Source organism: Pithys albifrons, chromosome 4 (assembly GCF_047495875.1).
Source record: "Pithys albifrons albifrons isolate INPA30051 chromosome 4, PitAlb_v1, whole genome shotgun sequence".
Taxonomy (NCBI): Eukaryota; Metazoa; Chordata; class Aves; order Passeriformes; family Thamnophilidae; genus Pithys; species Pithys albifrons.
In genome coordinates this window covers 70,530,734-70,550,351 of record NC_092461.1, presented here as the reverse complement: position 1 = coordinate 70,550,351, position 19,618 = coordinate 70,530,734, and the positions used below count along the sequence as shown (strand labels likewise).

The following is a 19,618-nucleotide window of genomic DNA, read 5'->3' as shown; positions in this document are numbered from 1 at the left end:
CAGCTCTCAAATTATTACTTTATGTAAGTAATTGCATAACAAACCTTTGATGTTCCAAAGCAGCTTGCAATCTAATGTTCAAAAGAGATCACCTCAAATACCATCTTTGAGTTCTTATGACTTGATGGTACATATTTGTTAACTGAAGTTCATGGACAAATGAGGAAAAACAATTTATAGATCAGGAACAAAAACCAGCTGTTTAGCTATTCTTACTGTCTTACATACTACCTTATTTGCTACTGGATTTCACAAGAGAACCTTGCAGGAACTAATCCCAGGAATAAGAGTACACTGAATGAAGTACTCCCTGGTTACAAGAATGAACAAAATTGTGCCTCAGATAGACTATTCTTTTGTCTCACATTTTTTGTTTCTTGTGTATTTTCTCAATTGTCATATGACAATAAAGATGGATGACATTCAGGTGCTAATTACTAGTGATTTTTTTTAGGAAATTGCATATGAGATTGTTTAAAAATAACTTTGTTTTTTGCACATGACCAAAAAGTCAGGATTTTTGACTTAAAGTAGAAGAAAAAAAATGCCACAATTATAACTCACCTGATCCTAGCTGATGTATTGGTGTTCTAATCATAAAATATACATGTGGTTAGATCAGCTTTAGTTGATGTTACCATGAGTTATACACCCCTATAGTAATGTTCACATATTAGCCTGTGCTCGTGCATTTCCGTTGTCCTCCTGGGAATGCAAGCACTGACATGTTTTTATTCAGACAAATTGTTACTTCGTTTTATATTAGCCCTTTTCTGACCAATTAACCACTACATGTAGACAGACTGAATTAGTATATACTAATGATGATCCATTTTGGAAAGACTACACTGCTGTCAGTTTTAATGCATATTACCTATGCTGGAGGAGGAGTTGGAGAAGTTCAGCTTTTCTCTTGATTTCATACACTGTGTTTTATTTTAGAGAAAATTCTTTTACCTTCTATAACTATCTGCAACATAGTTTACAGAAGCAGTATTGTGCCATCAGTAAAAGAATATATGGCATTTTTCTTGAATAATTTTTAGCCCAGAAGCCGCTTCCCATTTGTTCTACTCTAATACTGATTCATACTCTAACATTCCTAGTTTAGATATTTCTTTTGGGTTTTAGAATTAACATTTATTCAAAATTTCTATTGTCCTTCCACAAAATAATTTCCCTAATAATCTTACCTAAGATTAATCTTAATTTTTGCACCTTTCTTTTCTCTCTCCTGATGTTCAAGAGTAGGAATTAAGAACTCAAAATAATGATTTCCTGAGACTGATTGATGGATTGATTATATAACAAATCTGTGAAGGCAGACAAAGGGTTTTCTCATGATAGCTTATTATTATTATGGAACTCATTATTTTAACATTTTTCTTTTTTCCTCTATCTCGATTTGAAAAAAAGAAAAGTAGAATACTTTTTAATATAACTGGGTTTGGCCTCCTTATTTTTCTTTCTATATTCAATGTATTTCTGCTTTCATCTACCAAGTTGAAGATGCAGATAAAACCTGATGACATAATGTGTTTCCAAGGTCTTTCATTGGTCTATGAGAAAAAAGGTGATAGGTTGAAAATTAAAGTATCAATTGTATACTTTTACTAAAATTGTGGTTTATGCAATGATATATGAATATTCATATATAATGTGAATGATAATTCAGCTGTGTGCAAGTTTGCCTGACAGTAAAATCATATGATTTTCAAAGTATAACTGCAGTTTAAAACTACCTTTTAAAATTATTCAATGCTTCTATAATTGTACAAATAATAATAGTTACTCAGTGACTATAAATTGACATTAACCTCCACAGGGGATTAATCAGGGCCCTATTCTGATCTAATTCCAAGGAAGATGTAATGCACTGAAATATTTTTAAATGCCTCATTATAAATATATAATTTTGGGTATTTTAGAAAAGAAATTTATTAGAGCAGATACAGTCAAGCTGATAATAATTTGAGAACGTATACAATAATGTAATGGTGTCATTTTGGTGTGTTACAGTTGCCCTTTAGTTAGTTTTGTTTAGTAAGTGATACTAATCTATTTTCCTAATTACCTATTAAAAGAAAAAAAATTATTTGAATTGAAGATCCTTTTTCCTTGCTACCACAGCATTGTTGTATGAAGAATCTGAGATAGCTTGCATAACGATGTGCAATTATATGCGACTCTCACATTCCCTTTTTGTTCATACTACTTTAAACTAAAATTTTCATCTCTTACATTGTGATTTTTTTTATTGCTGTCCTTGCTTGTATTGTAGTTGTTGGTTTTTTTCTAATATAAGGATTATTATTTAAGCTGTTTTATGTTGCAGTACTTTAACATTTGCCTCCACTGAAGTTGAATCTGATTTTGAAAGTCTGAATTAAATCTTAGATTTATAGTACGGTTTTCTTCAGCTTCAGAGATAGCTTAAACTAAGCTCACAATTTAAACGGTGCGTATTGAGGAAATAGAATCTAAGGAACAACTCTGAGTTGTCTCCTTCAACCCCTGCCTGATCCATTGAATTAAACATAACCCAAACTTAAGACTCTGTATTCTGTGAGAGAACAAAAAATGAGTGCTGAAACAAATTTTGCTTCTTTTCAGAGAAGGATGCTTCAGTTTTGATACAGTTTTCATGATCTCTAAGTGAGAAATAAGCAACGAGAGCCAAACATCCACAGTATATATTTATAATAGTTACTTTCAAGGTTTTAACATGTTTGTTAAATATAAAAGGAATCTTAACTTGTCATGTATCCTGGTAAAAATTTCTGCCATTTTTTTTTCTACAAATGTCTGGATAAAAAGGCAGATTAAAGAAAATGAAGATGAGAAAAATCTTAACAGAGTTAACTAGTGTCTGAAAGTTCACATTCCTACTCTGACTTGTGACCGGAATCATGTGCAAGTGCATACAACACATGCATTAGCTAAGAGACATTCTTCTCCAAAGAAATGAAAATTTCACTGTCCAGAGATCTTTTTGTTATTCTCAAATTTTTGTTTCTCTGAACTGTTTTGAACATCATGAAATACATGGTCTGAGGGCACAGAATGATCTTACTTACAAGTAAAGCATCAGCTGCTACTGGTGGTTTGCAGTTTCTTCCTAGAAATAACTGCACTGTGCTGAACTAGACGATATTTCTCCACAAACTGTGCACTGCCTTTTAAAGAAAGAACCTTCAAACTAGGAAACTGTTTGGGTTTTCAGTGCAGCCTTGAACCAAGGCTGGTATGTCCTGTTTCTCATAAATCTTAACTACCCAGTGGGGCTAATTAGACTAGGCTCAGTGTCATGCTTAAGCAGAGGTAGCTGTGCCATCTCAGCATGGTGCTGCAGTGCACACTGTAGGTTGACCTCTAGTGTAGAGGTACCCACTTAGATGACTTTAGATGGCAATATGTATTTTAAGTCTCATATACTGTCTCCTGGCCAAATTTAATTTCCAGTAGAGGCTCTAAGTCTGTCCCAGATCTTAGAGGTTTACAAATAAAAATGTAGTTTGCATCATGTAAGAAGTTTCAAGACAATTCATCAAAACTCTACATTTTTTACTTTGCATGAAAAACCTGAAGATTTTTGCATATGTGAATTCATTAACTATAAGTAACTATGAAATATATTACTTTACACTCTTCTCTTGTACTAATGAGATGGTGCCAAAGACAATATCCTCTTCTCTTTTGCTAGCACTGATTTACAATCAAACTTTATATATTCATAGTCGTTTTATGATGTAGCTGATCTAAGAAAAAAGGTCCACTTTTATTTGCTAATAAGAATGCTAGCTGTGAAATTTTCAATTTTCCTTCATTGCAGTGTCTATTTCAACTGTTAGAAACTGTTAATGTGCCCTTCAACTTCTTGTGTTCTGGGGAAGACCATTTAGAATCCAAAGAGCCCTCCCAAAGAATATATAAGTGAAGGCATGTGATTTATCATTGATAATCAAAATACAAAAAATAATCATAGGTACTTTTATAATATTGGCAATTTAGTAACTCACATTATTCCTATGTTTACAATTTGTATTTTGATTCTCTGACACATTATAGGTCAGGGGAGTCTGTCCCTGTTTCATATTTTTTAGTGGCTACAGCAATTTTTGAAAAATATAATGGTATTTAATTTATATGGGGGAGTAAAATGTCTATAAAATAAGAATGGTTACTTTAAAGAAATTGCATCAGATTTGGAAATGTTTTAAGTTTTTTTTACATATTTAGTAATGAAAAATACAAGTCTGTAATTTTGTACCTGAAGTCAGCTTCCAAGCTCAGCAACAGTTTTGATCCTGAAAATTATTTTAATAGATCTCTCATGGCATGTGTGTGATGTTATGGAAATAAATAGATGTATAAATTTAAAAATTGTAGAATGATAAAGTCATTTCAGGATTTCAAGGTTTCTCATAGAAACCTTTGAGATATATTGGTCCACTGAAGCAAAAATCTATTTCATATGATTACATGAATTGCTAAATTGCATGAAATATTACCTTTTTCAATGAGATTAGGTCAATATAGAACCACAATAAACAGCATACCAAGGAGATATTTTACATATGCATTTATTTTTCCTTAAAAAGCTAAAAGGAATATATTAATGTTAAAAGTTGCTACTGGTTCTGAAAAGCAAGTAAGATTTGAAAATCGTAAAACTTCTCTTTTAGCACTTGTCGTTTGTAAGCCACTGAGGCAATTCTGTTTCATTTTTTCTCTAATGGATACAACACCTCTTCACATTACTTAAGCAACTTCATCACTGACAAAAATCTTTGGTTTGAAATACACTGGCAATAAATTAACATATTTGCACACAAATTACTCATTTCTGATAATATTTTTTTTAAATATAAACATTAGAATAAAGAGGCAGAAATAGTGGTCCTAGAAAGTATTGTAAGAAATGCGTTCTGTGGTAACTACTTTCTCTGTTTTTTTCTTTTACAGTGCAAGACATATGCCTGTGTTTTGGAGAGTCATCTTATGGGACTTACCATCGACTTTAGCATGGGCTTTGTCTGTTTTGATGCTGCCACAAAGGTAAAGTTCTAAGACTTGTTTCCATAAACTATTATTATTCCTTTTTATAAAATAATATTTTGAGATAATTAGTGCATCCTTAAAATGTCCTTCTCTTTGTTATAGAAACAAATCATTGCTTGTCAAATCTCTCATGCTTTAGTTTAAATTCAGGACTGATTTTTAATTATGTGAGAAGTTGTATTCTTTAAGTGCCTGTTATGGAAAAATAAATACCAATATCCATCTGAAACAAGCATCAGATCTTGACTCTTTAACTTCATATGAAAGCCCACACTGATTGAGTTTGAAGATTTTTTGCTGTTGTGTCCTTGGTTTTGAGAAGAAATAATCTTCTTGGTTTCAAGCTGATCTATGAGTTTTGAAAATAACCTTCCATTCTCTTCTCTTGTTTCATGGGTGGGAGTGTGTGCTGTTACAGCAACTCCCAGTTTATGTTTTAGATATTTTTGTTCAGATGTCTGTAAAAAGATAAATCAACCGTAGTCTGCATGTCTCACCCAACAGCTTTTCCTGTCATCCTTAAAAAAGCTCAGTACAACTGATGAAAGATTTTGCTTTATCCAGTGAATAGTATGGCATCAGTTTCCAGATGATATTATTGCAAGTCCAAATCTCAGTAAAATCATTGAGAGCCTGAGTATGTTGACAATTGCACTAATTGCTAGCAAGTACTAAAATATAAGCAGGCTTTACTGCTACTTGGCCCTGCTGTTATGTGAGAATGTGCAGTCCTTCTTCTGAGTTATTCTCTTCAGTACTTGTTTTTCTTTGGGAGGCTGCAACATTGTCACCAGCAATTGCTGAAAATGCCCTTTTGACTCCAGAATATGCTCCTATGCTCCATCTTAAATAAACCCTTCCCATCACATTACTCTGCTAATCTGAAACCTTTGTATTCTTCCCACTCCATTCTACCATTCATTTGCTAAAGGACTGGTGAATTTGAAATCAAAATACTCATGTATGTATGTTTCTCTTTATTAAGCAAATAATCTTGAATGATTCATCAGTGAAATGCAGCTATGAGTTTAGGAGGTCTTACGCAAAAAACCAGCACAACACAATTAAAACACAGTGGCACAGTAAAAAAAACCTCAAAATTTTCCCGTCTCCAATAATATTTTATATATATAACACTTATAATACGTATAATATTATTGAATCATTGACTGGTTTGGGTTGGAAGGGACCTTAAAGATCATCTAGTACCAACCTTCCACTAGACCAGGTTGGTCAAAGCCCCCATCCAGCCTGGTCTTGGACACTGCCAAGGATGAGGCATCCACAGCTTCTCTGAGCAACCTGTTCCATTGCGTCACCACCTTCCCAGTAAATTTCTTCTACATATTTAACCTAAATTTCCCCCCTTTCAGTTATAACCCATTACTCCTTGTTTTGTATGTATTGTATTGTATGTTAGAAAAAAAGCATAAACACCACTATGAATAAAAAGAAAAAATGTTGTTTTGTTAGGTAATCAGGCATTAGGCAGTGTGAGATAAGGATGGCAACTGCATTAGAAGAGGAAAAAACAATACAGTAGAAAACAGCATAATCTCTTGCCAAGTGACCACTATAGTTAAAATTGTCAAACAAGCCATAGGGGCAAAACTTGTATCAAATCTGTTCTAAGTGTGTCAACCACATTTTAATGAGTGACTAAACAGGAAAGGTATTACCTAGACTCCATCATTTTGTGGAAAAATGAAAGCTGTAACTCTCTTAGCCAAAAATTTATTCAGATATTCCCGTAATGATGATGACATGTGTAACTGATGTCTATACAATCCTAGAATCATACAATTCATTGGTTTGGAAAAGACCTCCGGGATCATCAAGTCCAACCCTTGGTCCAACTCCAGTCCATTTACTAGATCATGGCACTCAGTGCCACATCCAATCTGCGTTTAAAAATCTCCAGGGATGGTGAATCCACCACCTCTCTGGGCAGGCCATTTCAATGCCTGATTACTCTCTCTGGAAAGAATTTTTTTCGGATATCCAACTTAAATTTCTTTATATGTTCTATGATGTTTTACAATCTGTATTTGAAAAATCAGAACGAACTAATATCTTTTCACTTTCATCAACTGGGTATCTACAGCTTCTTGGGGTAACCTGACTCACCACTGTCATCATAAAAAATGTCTCCCTTCTGTCCAGTCTAAACTGTATCTTCTAGTTTAGAAACATTGTCCCTTGCCCTGTCACTGTAGGCCTTGGTGAAAACTCTTTCTCACTCTTTCATATAAGCCCCCTTTAAGAGCTGAAAGGCAGCAATAAGATTTCCCTACAGCCTTCTCTTCTCCAGCCTGAACAGCCCAAGTCTCATCCTGTCTTCAGCTCCAGCTCTCTCATCATCTTAGTGGTCCTCCTCTTGTACATGTTCACTTCTGTTATTTTGCACTACTCATACCAAATTCAGCCACTGTTTTTTGGGTAGAGCTAAACTCGGGGCCATATTCTGTAGACTTCAGAGCTCTTTTTCTTATTGAACTGTTCATTCAGTGTGTTTCTCACTTCTCACAGAATAACATTGCAAATTCGAAATGTTTCGATGAATTCAAACAATGTCTTGAACACATACTTGGATGAGAGATCTAATGGATATCATTAAATGCTTTATTATTTATTTATGACACTTACCTGTTTCCCAAAACACTAAGATCTTCAGAAACAAAGTAGTTTCTGAAACAAAATAGTTTCTGGAAACACCTGAGAAGTACTGTCTTATATTTTGTGGCAGTGGGGTCTTCAATAAATCTTCAAGCAATTTCAATCTGATCCTTAGCATGGTAATTTAAGTTTTCTCTCCTAATCACTAAGGAATTGACCGTGAAGTGTCTTTAAAAGTGCATAATCACAAATAAACTGAAGCGAAGGAAGCTAAGTTCTTTAACTGATTATTTTGACAGTTATTCAGCTATTCAAATATTCCAGTTATGTAAGCAATGCAACAATATTTAAATTGTTTTTCCCAAGTAGGTTTATAGGTTTTGTCCAACATGCCTGACAAATTGCAGTCAATAATTCACAAACATTCTAAACCCCAAACTCACTACCAACTTTCATGAAGAAGTTTATAGATGGTAATGGCTTTCATTATTCTTAATTGTTTCCAGACAAAAGCTATGCAACCCTGTGTGGCTTGTTTTCTTTCTTATTATCATTTAATCTTTATGTAATGCTTAACTCTGTAAGTTAAAATTAGTGATTAAAAACTGTCATCTGTGCTAAATATATTTCAAGTCAAACACATCATAATTAGATAAAAACATTGTTTCTGTGTCTACACAGACCGATGATAAATATGAGTACACAAATTATTAAGCTGAATTATTCAGAACAAATCTGTACTGTGATGTGATTATAACAGCTCTGACTTAAATCATAGCTGTTTCTGCTGCATATTCTCTGCTCTCTTTTATTCATTTTCTGACTGATAGCTCTTAGAGGAAAGAGTACTTTGTCATTTAAAGCATTTGGTATGTTTCTCTATTGTAATTGTTGTTTAAAACAAACCATTGTGATTCCCTGAAAGAAGAAAGACTGCCTAGTTAAATAAGATTCTTCCAACATTTCAGAAAATAATTTCTTAATTCAGGTAAACAGTTTGTAAAATACCAAATATAATGTTTAACACAAAATAATTTTTTTCTCCCTGAACATTAAAAAGTAGTAACAAGTATATTTGTGCCCTTGTTCTTCTGTAGCACTTTCCAGAGCCAATGCTCCAGTGGAAGGGATTGTCTTTCTTTCTTGCTAATGATGTATGTTATGAAAACAAACTGTGACATACAGGCAAAGCAGATACTGGCCAATGTTTGATAATGTTTAGTTACATACCTGGAATCAAAAGGTCACCTGCTTTCTGTTTGGCATATATGGAAGTTTAAATCAGATCAGTAGGTAGTTTCCCCATAGGATCTCTTCCACTGAGGACTTCCTACAAACAAGATGTCCATCAGCTTTAATGCAATTTAATTTGCTTTATTTGAGGCACAAGATGTCGAATAACATCTTCTTAATGGACTTCCTCTTTCTTCCTTGCTGGTGCTCTATGACAAGTGATTTTAGCTATCTTTGTGAATATCATTTAGATATTTTCCTTTCTCTTGGCTGCCTAATCATGTTTTCCAGATTCTGTTTAGTTAATCCTTGCACTACAAGGTGTCTTACTATACAGTATCTATGCCAAACATAATTTTTTATTTGAGCTGTTTCGTAGGCTGTTTTGTTTGTTTGTTTTTAAATTATGTAAATTCTAAAAATTAAGCAAAGGTTAGTTTGATCTAACTTGGTCTTACAAGTTATAAGCTAAATTATACCCTAGGTCATTTTTGCACCATTATTTATCAATGTCTGCTGCAGAAAACATTTTTTCAAAGTCCTGCACAATTACAGCACAACAGTTCAGGTCCTAAGATTGTTTAACATTAGCTAGCATATATACATCAATGATTTAGTGAACAAATGTAACTCTTTTGTGGACAATTTTTGTTAGGTATGGAGATACACATATTATGATAAGCATTTATAAATAAGGTTTTGCAGCCAATATAATCACCTTTAGAATTAAGTATGGAGACTGAGAGATTATACAGAATAACAAGACGTATAGAAGATCATTGAACTATTATTCTGAAAGTAGAAAACTTCTTACTCAAGTGACATTGAATTACTTATTTTTAATGTTTTTCTAACAACAAAAAAATTACTACACTTAAAGCATATGGGTGAATATACATAAACATGTATGTTATATATGTTTCTGTTTATAATGACATATTCATCAAAATTGATTTTTATAATTTGCATATTTGTATCTTAAGTTCTACACATAATGCATATATATATGTTTGTGTGAATATACCTTGGAATATACCTACCTGTGCAAAAAACTATAGAATCATAGAATCATAGAATAGAATCAATTGGGTTGGAAAAGACCTCTGAGATCATGGAGTCCAACCCTTGGTCCAACTCTAGTCCATTTACTAGTTCATGGCACTCAGCGCCACATCCAGTCTGTGTTTAAAAATCTCCAGGCATGGTGAATCCACCACCTCTCTGGGCAGACCATTCCAATGCCTGATTACTCTGTAAAGAATTTTTTTCTGATATCCAACTTAAATTTCCCCTGGCAGAGCTTGAGCCCGTGCCCCCTTGTCCTATTGCTGAGTGCCTGGGAGAAGAGACCAACCCCCACCTGGCTAGAACTTCCCTTCGGGTAGTTATAGACAGTGATGAGGTCACCTCTGAGCCTCCTCTTCTCCAGGCTAAACAACCCCAACTCCCTCAGCCTCTCCCCATAGGGCTTGTGCTCCAGTCCCTTCACCAGCCTTGTTGCTCTTCTCTGGACCCGCTCCAGCACCTCAATATCCTTTCTGAACTGAGGGACCCAGAACTGAACACAGTACTCAAGGTGTGGCCTCACCAACGCAGAGTACAAGGGAAGGATCACTTCCCTGGTCCTGCTGGCCATGCTATTTTTGATACAGGCCAGAATCCCATTGGCCTTCTTGGCCACCTGGGCACACTGTTGGCTCATGTTGAGCTTCCTGTCAGTTAGTACTCCAAGGTCCCTTTCTGCCTGGCTGCTCTCCAGCCACTCTGTGCCCAGCCTGTAGCGCTGCATGGGGTTGTTGTGGCCAAAGTGCAGGACCTGACACTTGGCCTTATTGAACTTCATCCCATTGGAATCAGCCCATCTCTCAAGTCTATCCAGATCCCTCTGCAGAGCCCTCCTGCCTTCCAGCAGGTGGACACTCCCTCCCAACTTGGTGTCATCAGCAAATTTGCTGATGATGGACTCAATCCCCTCATCTAAATCATCAATAAAGATGTTAAACAGGACTGGACCCAATACAGACCCCTGGGGAACACCACTAGTGACTGGCCGCCAGCTGGATGCAGCTCCGTTCACCAGCACTCTCTGGGCCCGACCCTCCAGCCAGCTCCTAATCCAGGAGAGGGTACACTTGTCCAAGCCATGGGCTACCAGCTTTTTCAGGAGTATATTATGGGAGACAGTGTCAAAAACCTTGCTGAAGTCCAGATAAACCACATCCACAGCCTTCCCCTCATCCATGAGGTGGGTCACTTGATCGTAAAAAGAGATCGTGTTGGTCAGACAGGACCTGCCCCTCCTAAACCCATGCTGGCTGGGTCTAATCCCTTGTCCACCCTGAAGGTGCTGTGTGATTGCACTCAGGATGAACTGCTCCATAACCCTGCCAGGCACGGAGGTCAGGCTGTCAGGCCGGTAGTTGCCAGGGTCCTGCTTGCAGCCCTTTTTCTGGATTGGGGTGAAACTATGACTGTATCCCATCACATTTACTGCTCAATAAACCAGTGGTCAAAAATATATATTTGTCAGAAGCTAAAAAAATCATCCCTCATAGGACTGAAAATAAATTAAGGTACTGCTGAATTATGTGGTGGTGCTAGAACAAAGTAACAAAAAACTCCGTAGTGGCCCATGAGGCTCATATCAACAAAGCTGAGTGTACCTGTCCTCTGTTCTCTTGCAGAAATCTAGTACGCATCATCAAAAAAGAGAATACATTGTATTCTGATAAATAGCATTGCAAATATATTCAATTTGTTTTTCATACTGAAAGACTAATCAATCACACAGAGCAGTAGTTATTTTAATTTCTTTAGGAAAAAACTCCATGTTTTCCAGGAATACATACCTTATGGTCTGTCTCTTTATACAACTAATACATGTACAACATATTGCAATAAAACAGCATGCAAAACCCTCTTGTTTCCCAAAGTTCATTAATAGAAAAGGCAGGAGGAAACTGGGCTCACTTCAAGACCGAGATTTAATGATGTAACTCTTGTGAAAAAAATATTTTTTCCATGCTTCAAAGTTGAAATGCTGAACAAATAGTTACTGCAACTTTAATATAAGCCATAAAGCATAGTTCATACAATTTTATGTTCTGTGGCTAGAAACAAATGTTGGTAGGTCGTCTATCAGTGCCAAGCAAATAAACTGTAGTCTTTTAGCATTCTATATAATTTCAGCAAGGTACAAGAACAGTTATTTTATAAGGGCTGACTTTCTTGCTTTTTTCCTTTGTCTCATTTTTGTTCTTTATCTTCTGTGTCCTCCCCTGTCCTTCCCTTTACAGTTATAAAGCTGCAGCAGTTGACAAAGGAAATTGCCTTGGACCATAATTCTTTTGTAGTAAGGCACTCTCCAGAGATTTGTAACACAGTAGAACCAAGCATGAACAAGATCTTAATCCTACTCAGTTCCCTACTGCTGCAATAAGTCTGGAAAAAGCGTCACTTTGCAAGAATGCAATCTTTCTCAATTAGCTATGAGACAAACAGACAAATTAAGGTGTATCCCAGGTGTCTGAAGACCCAATTACTTTTATTCTTGAAAACAAGAACCTACAAGGCATCTGCTCTTGATTTAGTTTGACTTGTAGGAGTATTGCATATTTTTTTGTCGTAAGACAAACAGCATTAGCTTGAAAGGTGCCCATTGAAGTTTAGCAAAATTCTGTAATATATATCATATAAAAAATTGCCTTCAACCTAAAAGGAACAATAATTCAATCAGTTAGAGTATCAAGAAAAAGGAGACAATGTTGAAAAAGTACAGCTACAGCTTTTTGAAATTCAAAGGAAAATACAGCAAAGGGGTTTGCAGAAACTAGAATTAGAGAAGAGACCTCTGACATCCTTTCTTTAATAAAGATGGTTTCTTTATTTACACCACCATTTACTGGTGGTCTGAGATGTAGCTATCTCATAGTTATAAAACACTGACAGATTCTTTCAAGTTTTTTCTAAGCATCCTACTGAAGGCCAAACTTCTTTTGCTATTACAACAGTAAAATCTGTATAATTCATGTCAGTGGAAAGTATAAAGAAAACCTGTATTTCATAGAGTCATAGAATATCCTGAAGTGCAAAGGATCCACAAAAATCATCAAAGTTCAATTGCTGGCCCTGCACAGGACAGCCCCAAGAATCATACCATGTGCCTGAGAGAACTGTCTAAATGGTTCTTGAACTCTGTCCGGCTTGGTGCTGTGGCCACTTCCCTGGGGAGCCTGTTACAGTAACCAGCCACCCTCTGGGTGAAGAATGTCTTCCTAATATCCAACCTAAACCTCCCCTGACACTGCTTCATGCCATTCCTTTGGGTTCATTCACTGGTCACCAGACAGATAAGAAAGGTGCTTGCACGTCCTCTTCTTCCCATGAGGGAGCTGTAGACTGCTGTGATGTTGCCCCTGTCTTTTCTTCTTCAGCTGAACAAGCCAAGTGACCTCAGCCACTCCTCAAGTGGCTTCACTGGCAAGTAGAATGATGCAATTGCAGTATGTGGTGCAAACACTACTGCACAAGTCTGTTAAGTATAAATAGTCTTTCTGCAAGAACAGGTTTGGTCCACGGTGCATGTACCAATACAGAAGAGGTAAGATTGTTAAATAATACATTGAAGGTAGTTCATCACTGAAATCATAGGACACCAATTAAGTCTGTTCTTCTTGGACATTTCTATGTTGCCAGAACACAGCTTTTCTTTCCTAGTGCCAATGCATAATGCCCTCTATACCCATCCTAAATCATATAGCTATCACAGAGCCATGGACTTGTCAGACACTCACATTTCTATGCATATTCCTTAAAGCATGGTAAGTAAAAATACAGTCACTATTTATTCTCTAATTTTTTTGGTAATCCAGTCTCTTTTTAGGGTAAAACAACTCCCGGACACAAAACAAAGCAAAAACCCTAACATTCCCAGTCATAGCCTAAACGAATTATGATGTATTCCCACATTTCTTCTGCCATTATTTAGATGACAAGGGATTTTGTCTGATGTCATCTCATCAAAATTGTATGTGGTTTAGTCCAGGATTCTGGGAATTAGTAGCAAACTGACATAATATGGATGGAAAAGTATTTTCTAGGGTTCCTGCATAATATGTGTTCTAGATTTAGCACTAGTGCTAAGAATAGAAACAAGATCATTTTCTTTATTTGTATGACCATGGGAAACATCAGCAAAGTATTGCAGGTATAGAAGTCAACAGCTTTTCTTCCATGTGTCATTTACATTGCTTTTATGTCCCAACTATAAAAATATGCAGACAGAAAGCATCCTTGGGTAATTATAGCAAAATAACACTAGCAGAAGATAATAGGCAGTAATTTGGTTGCAAAGACTAGAACAAATGAGTCCTGGATGATTACTTATAAATAAAATATTTCTCATTAAAAAGTATTGGTGGAGAATCTTGGTCCCAGATATGTCACAGGATTAAAAAATTCTATTAATTTCAGTGAGTACAGGATTTTGCTGTTTGATGATTTCTTATTACAATAATTTAATAGCATCTCAAGAGAAGTTGTAAATCTAATTTGTCAGCTTGTCTGCACTGTTTATTTGTTTTCATTGCATTCTGGTATTCTTTGAAGTTAATTTTATTAAATTGTATAAAATGCAAAAAAAAACCAGCCTAAGCAATCTATGAATAATAATTAGGAAAGAATTTATATGTTATTGGTTGCTTTCAATTTTATGCATGTTACATACTGTATTTGTTAAAAAATTGTCTTTTTGCAGTGCATTTCCCAAAACATGGATTAATTATGTCTGATTTTCTGCAACCACACTAGGAGTATGGAAATTGTGAAGATAGTGGTATTTTCAGTATATATTATTACCTTGATCCCCATTTTTTTGATTGGACTGCTTGCTGTTGTTCAATTCTGTCTTTACTCATTGAATGGGAATACACTTTTCAAGGCAATAAACAGTTCATATTGAATTCTCATCTGGTCTTCCATCAGGGCATCATAAGGTTCTGTGCCACAACTTGAAAAGTGTCTGTGAGTCCTCATGAGTATCTCATGCCCCTGTCTACAAGAGAATCTTTTCTAATTTGGTTGCATTTTGTGCTTTAAAAGGAATTGGCACTTGGTCCACCTGTCAAGTCCATTTAGGCTATATGAAAATTTATTGCTTCCTAAAATGCTATATAGTCCTATAAAATATTCTCAGTGATGCAAGTTATGCACTTCTACTTGTATTTTATAATTCATGAAAACTGATTTAGGAATAATTTATGTGATACAATTTGTGAAAAAGCCAGCCTGTTTTACAAATGTACTTAGATGCTTAGAAGTCCATCTATATCTATATCATCTATATCTCTATGTATTTGTACAAAATTATAACAACCTGTGCTAAATCTCTGAGGCAAGCATTCAACAAATGGTTCTGAGGAATTGTGATATTCAAAAACATTTAAAAAAATCACTACAGTGACAGTAGAGTAGATCACTATTCCCAAGGGTACCTATTAATAATGCAGGAGAATTAGCCTTTAAAATTAGAATTCAGAGGTTCAGAGCAGTCACTCTGATCACTGTGACACTGAAGTCAGCCTGCAGGAACATGAAAGATAGCAACATGTGAAACTGTCTTGTGTGTTTATGTCACTGCTGTAGGTACATATCTGTGTGAAACTGGGTACTTAGGTGAGTGCATCTGGTCTCTCCTTTCTTGCTTTGTCACTATGAAGTTGTCACTGTAAAAAAGGATATGTCTGGTCCCTGTTCACTGCTTATGGATTTTGCAGTAATGTAAATGAAAAGATAGAAAAAAGCACACTCAGAACATATGAAACACAAGAGGAAGTAATCCAGCATCCCTAAGACTCTGTACTTTAAAGGTGGTGTGTGTGCATTCACAGCACTCTTCATCATCTTGTATATCTGCTACACGTGCAAAATGTGCAGGTCTGGCTACAAAGGGCAGCACTTCAACTTCTTTGTTAGGAGAAAGGATCTTATTGGGCATATGCTTAAGGAATTTACCCAGTTTTTACCATCTAGAATTTGAACATCTCGTTTAAGTAGTTTAAGCTAGTTGTTACACTTCTAATATGGTAATATGGTATCTTGGAGTAGAGACATGTCCGGACTCTATCAGAGAGAACCAGTTTTTTCCCGTTTAAGCCAGGATGTAGGAACTGTTATTCAGATATTCTCTAAACCAAAGAAATAATCAGGGTGACTGGCTTGGAATACTTTGCCTTCCTGCCTTAAAACTCACAATTCCCTACTCATGTCTTTGCAAAAAGAACCCTCCCTCATGTGGACATGTTTGGGGGGAAATGTGTGCAATTTATTGAGAATAGATGATTTTTTTCATGTGGGAATAATTTCATTCTCTGTCAATAGCATTTATATTTCTTAGAGTTTAGATGAAAGAGTGTTTAAGCATCTCTGCAAAGAGACTTGTCAGTTCTAGGAGTTTGTTTTAATATCCTGATGGTGAGAAGTGCAGTTTTGTTGGGATTAGTCCTCTCCACACTAGACTTGATTTTGCACTGTACTCAAGTAACAGGCATTGCTAAGTAGGAGTCTCCAAAATCCATCTTACGCATAAATTGAAGTATATTCCTGAGTCATGCCTGTGGTTTGGTGTCATTCTCCTTCATCTGAGTGGGAATGAAGTGCATGGCAAAACTGTATGGAAATGTCAAAGTACTGCAGTTCTATAGATCATTCATCTTCACTTGAACTTAATCTGACTGGGAATAAGGCCAGGTACCCTGGGATTTTGCCTGCCCACCTAAGGGTCCTTGTGAGTGCTGGCCTCTCCATACATCAGAGAAGAAAAAGATGATATAGCTTCTTTCTTTGATTGTTTTGTCCCAAAAAAAAAAAGAGATAATCAATGCCGTTTACATTTCTCATCTTAGAAATTACATGCTTAAATAGATTTGCTGTTCCTGAAGAAAGGCAGTGGGTCTTGATCTTCTGGCAAGATTTGTTGAGTTAGAGAGATCTATTAAAAAAAAGTTTACAAAGTAGGTAGAGATATGGCCACCTGAATGGTATACTGGATTATTTTGTTTTGTTTTGAACACAAGATATGAGTAAATATCATTGGTCAAACAGGGTCAAAGTAATTTCACACTCCTAGAAATGAGGGAAGCTGTTCTATTTTCTGTAGCACAGATTGGTGGCCTTATGAGGACAGCATTTGAAACAAATATATTTTCTCAAAAGTCAACGAATTCCTCTAGTTTATCTGAAACAGAATGTTTTTAATTCTGTTTATGGCAGATGGGAGCTCACCTGTCACATACAGAGAATGAAAGTGGTGCTGAGACTAGGTGTGTATTTTTATCTGTAAGGGGATATTTATACAGGGAGAATTTTGGAGAAAAAACTCTAGCACTTGCTCCGTGTACTGTCTACAGTTAAGATGCAGTCCTTTTGGTTTCTTTCCTCTTCATGTTACTAAGAAAAACTCAGTAAACTTTATTTAGCTTGCTTCAGATGAGATATTTTTTACAGTCATTAATATGAAAAGACTAACACATTCTAAAGCAAAGGGGCCTGCATAGATTTAGGACAGTTAGAAATTTGATTTCCATCATATTCTGTTTAATTCCCAGTAGATACTAAATCATGCATAGATATAAGTATAGACAAAGGGCACAGACAAAAATGTCATCCTATGCTCCTGAGAGGAAATAATTTACAAACCCTTAGACAAAAGAGTTGCCTTAAGTTTCTGTGTTGTCCAGTGCCTGTGAAATTAATGTCTTCTCAAAGTAACAACACAATGTGAGTGATATTTTATCCTAATTGTTAGAAATAATTTTTATACCAATTATCTGAAATACTACTGGAATGACAATGAAAAACTTTAATGCTCCAAAATACCTGAAGGCTGAGGGGATATCTTTAAATGAGGCTGAGAAGATTACAACAAAAAGTAGCACTTTGCAATTTTAAGCAAAGTAGTTGAAATGGGTTTTTTCCTATATAAATCCACATTAGATGTATATTTTTTTTAAAAAGATCTTTTTCTAGACAGCTGTAAATTTTATTAAGCGCATGTTTATTCTGTAGAGCAATGTCTTTTTTTTTCAACAAGACACAATGTAATTCATAATATAATTACTTGAAAGGCCATTGATATGGTTAGAATCTGTTCAAATTCCTCATTAAAGCTCTCATAAATAAACTCAAAATACATTCTCATTACGGAGTTTTCTTTTGTTATTTTATAATTTTAAATAGATATTTGGTTTTAATTTGATATGCCCTTTATGTTAATACTAGTTTTTTTTCAATGTGGAAAGAAAAAAGAGGGGTTTTGTGTGTCAGATCATTACTTCAGACAGAGTAGGGAGTCCACAGATCATCAGTGGAAAAAAATCTTTGTTTTTGAAATGACAATGAATTTATAATCCTTCTCTTTTCTGATTAATCAGTATTAAATATAGATAAAGGAATGTCAGTGTAAATGTCACAAATGTAGTTCAACAGATATGAATCAAATACTGTCAAAGTATAATATATATGCATCTGATCAAAGGGACATCTGACCACAGAACGCTACATTAATTTAATTATGTTCCATAGATGGGTTAATAGTTCTATTAAGAAAATCATCTGTCTGATCAGCTAATACAATTTTCAGTGATAACTGATATTTTATGTTTTGGGTTTTTTTTCCTTTAGGCTGTGCTTTGGAGGTACAAGTTTTCCCAGCTCAAAGGTTCTTCAGATGATGGGAAGAGCAAAATCAAGTTTTTGTTCCAAAACCAAGATACTAAACAAATTGAAGCAAAGGTAAAAACAATACATTGTTTGTATAAAGGCATTGTACAATTTTCAAAACAGATAGAGGAATGACGGAGTAAAATAAACTAAGTCACTTTGAAATATTAGATTAATGCACAAAAAATGCAAAGAAAACCAAAGAAATAGAAGAAAAGTCAATAAATTACGTGGACTTTTTTCTAGTTTAAAGTCTTTTGAAAAATACAGGACTGACTATATATAGTTTTAGGCATGATTGCCGACTCCACTTTGTGATTTTGATGAACCTAGCTGAGAGTTTGCCTGCTCTGTTTTTTACCCTGTACTCATATCATGAAGAAATTGTGCAAAATATATCCTTAAGTTAACCCAGGGACCAAACTCAGCAAAGGTATAAAATATCTTTTTTATTTAGAAAATATAATTGAGGTTTTTTATGAAAAAAAAGAGTGGATTAAACTGGTGGAGTTTTCAGTTGCGCTTTTGATTCAAGAGTTAGTTCATGAAAACAGTAGCTGTGAGAGATTTATGCTTACTTCAATTTATGTCTTTTGAAAATAGGGCATTTACTGTCCCAGTGTATGTAAGAAGTGATCTTCCCAGGTCCTTGATAATTGAAACTGCCTTACAGTCTGAGTTGAAGTTCTTTTTGACTAGAATCCCAACTTTAGTGTGAACCTAAAGACTATTTTCTTGTCCATCTTTAAGCCTTGTTTTTGAATAACTTCCTGTACAATTTTTCCTGACCATGTCAGAGAAAAAATTGCTAACTGAATGTGGTAATAATGCAGTTCCATAAGCAAAAAGGAAATAGTTAAATAAATTGTCTAAAAGTGCTAAATATGCACAGTATAATAAAGTATGTAAAGAAAAAAAATGCATTGTTTTGGGGAGACTTACGAATTTAAATGCCAATAATGACATTAAGCATCTGTTTTTCTTTTCTCTA

At 35.2% G+C, this 19,618-nt stretch overlaps 1 protein-coding gene across 2 annotated transcripts in view; it reads left to right on the top strand.

Annotated features, from left to right (window-relative positions):
* The window catches only part of SNTG1 (syntrophin gamma 1), a 339,484-nt gene that overhangs the window by 306,284 nt on the left and 13,582 nt on the right, over positions 1-19,618 (top strand). For both annotated transcript variants that reach the window (XM_071553118.1, XM_071553119.1), the window contains exons 16-17: positions 4,966-5,058; positions 18,589-18,699. In XM_071553118.1, the coding sequence (XP_071409219.1) occupies positions 4,966-5,058; positions 18,589-18,699 (204 nt within the window). The remainder of the gene's footprint in view (positions 1-4,965; positions 5,059-18,588; positions 18,700-19,618) is intronic.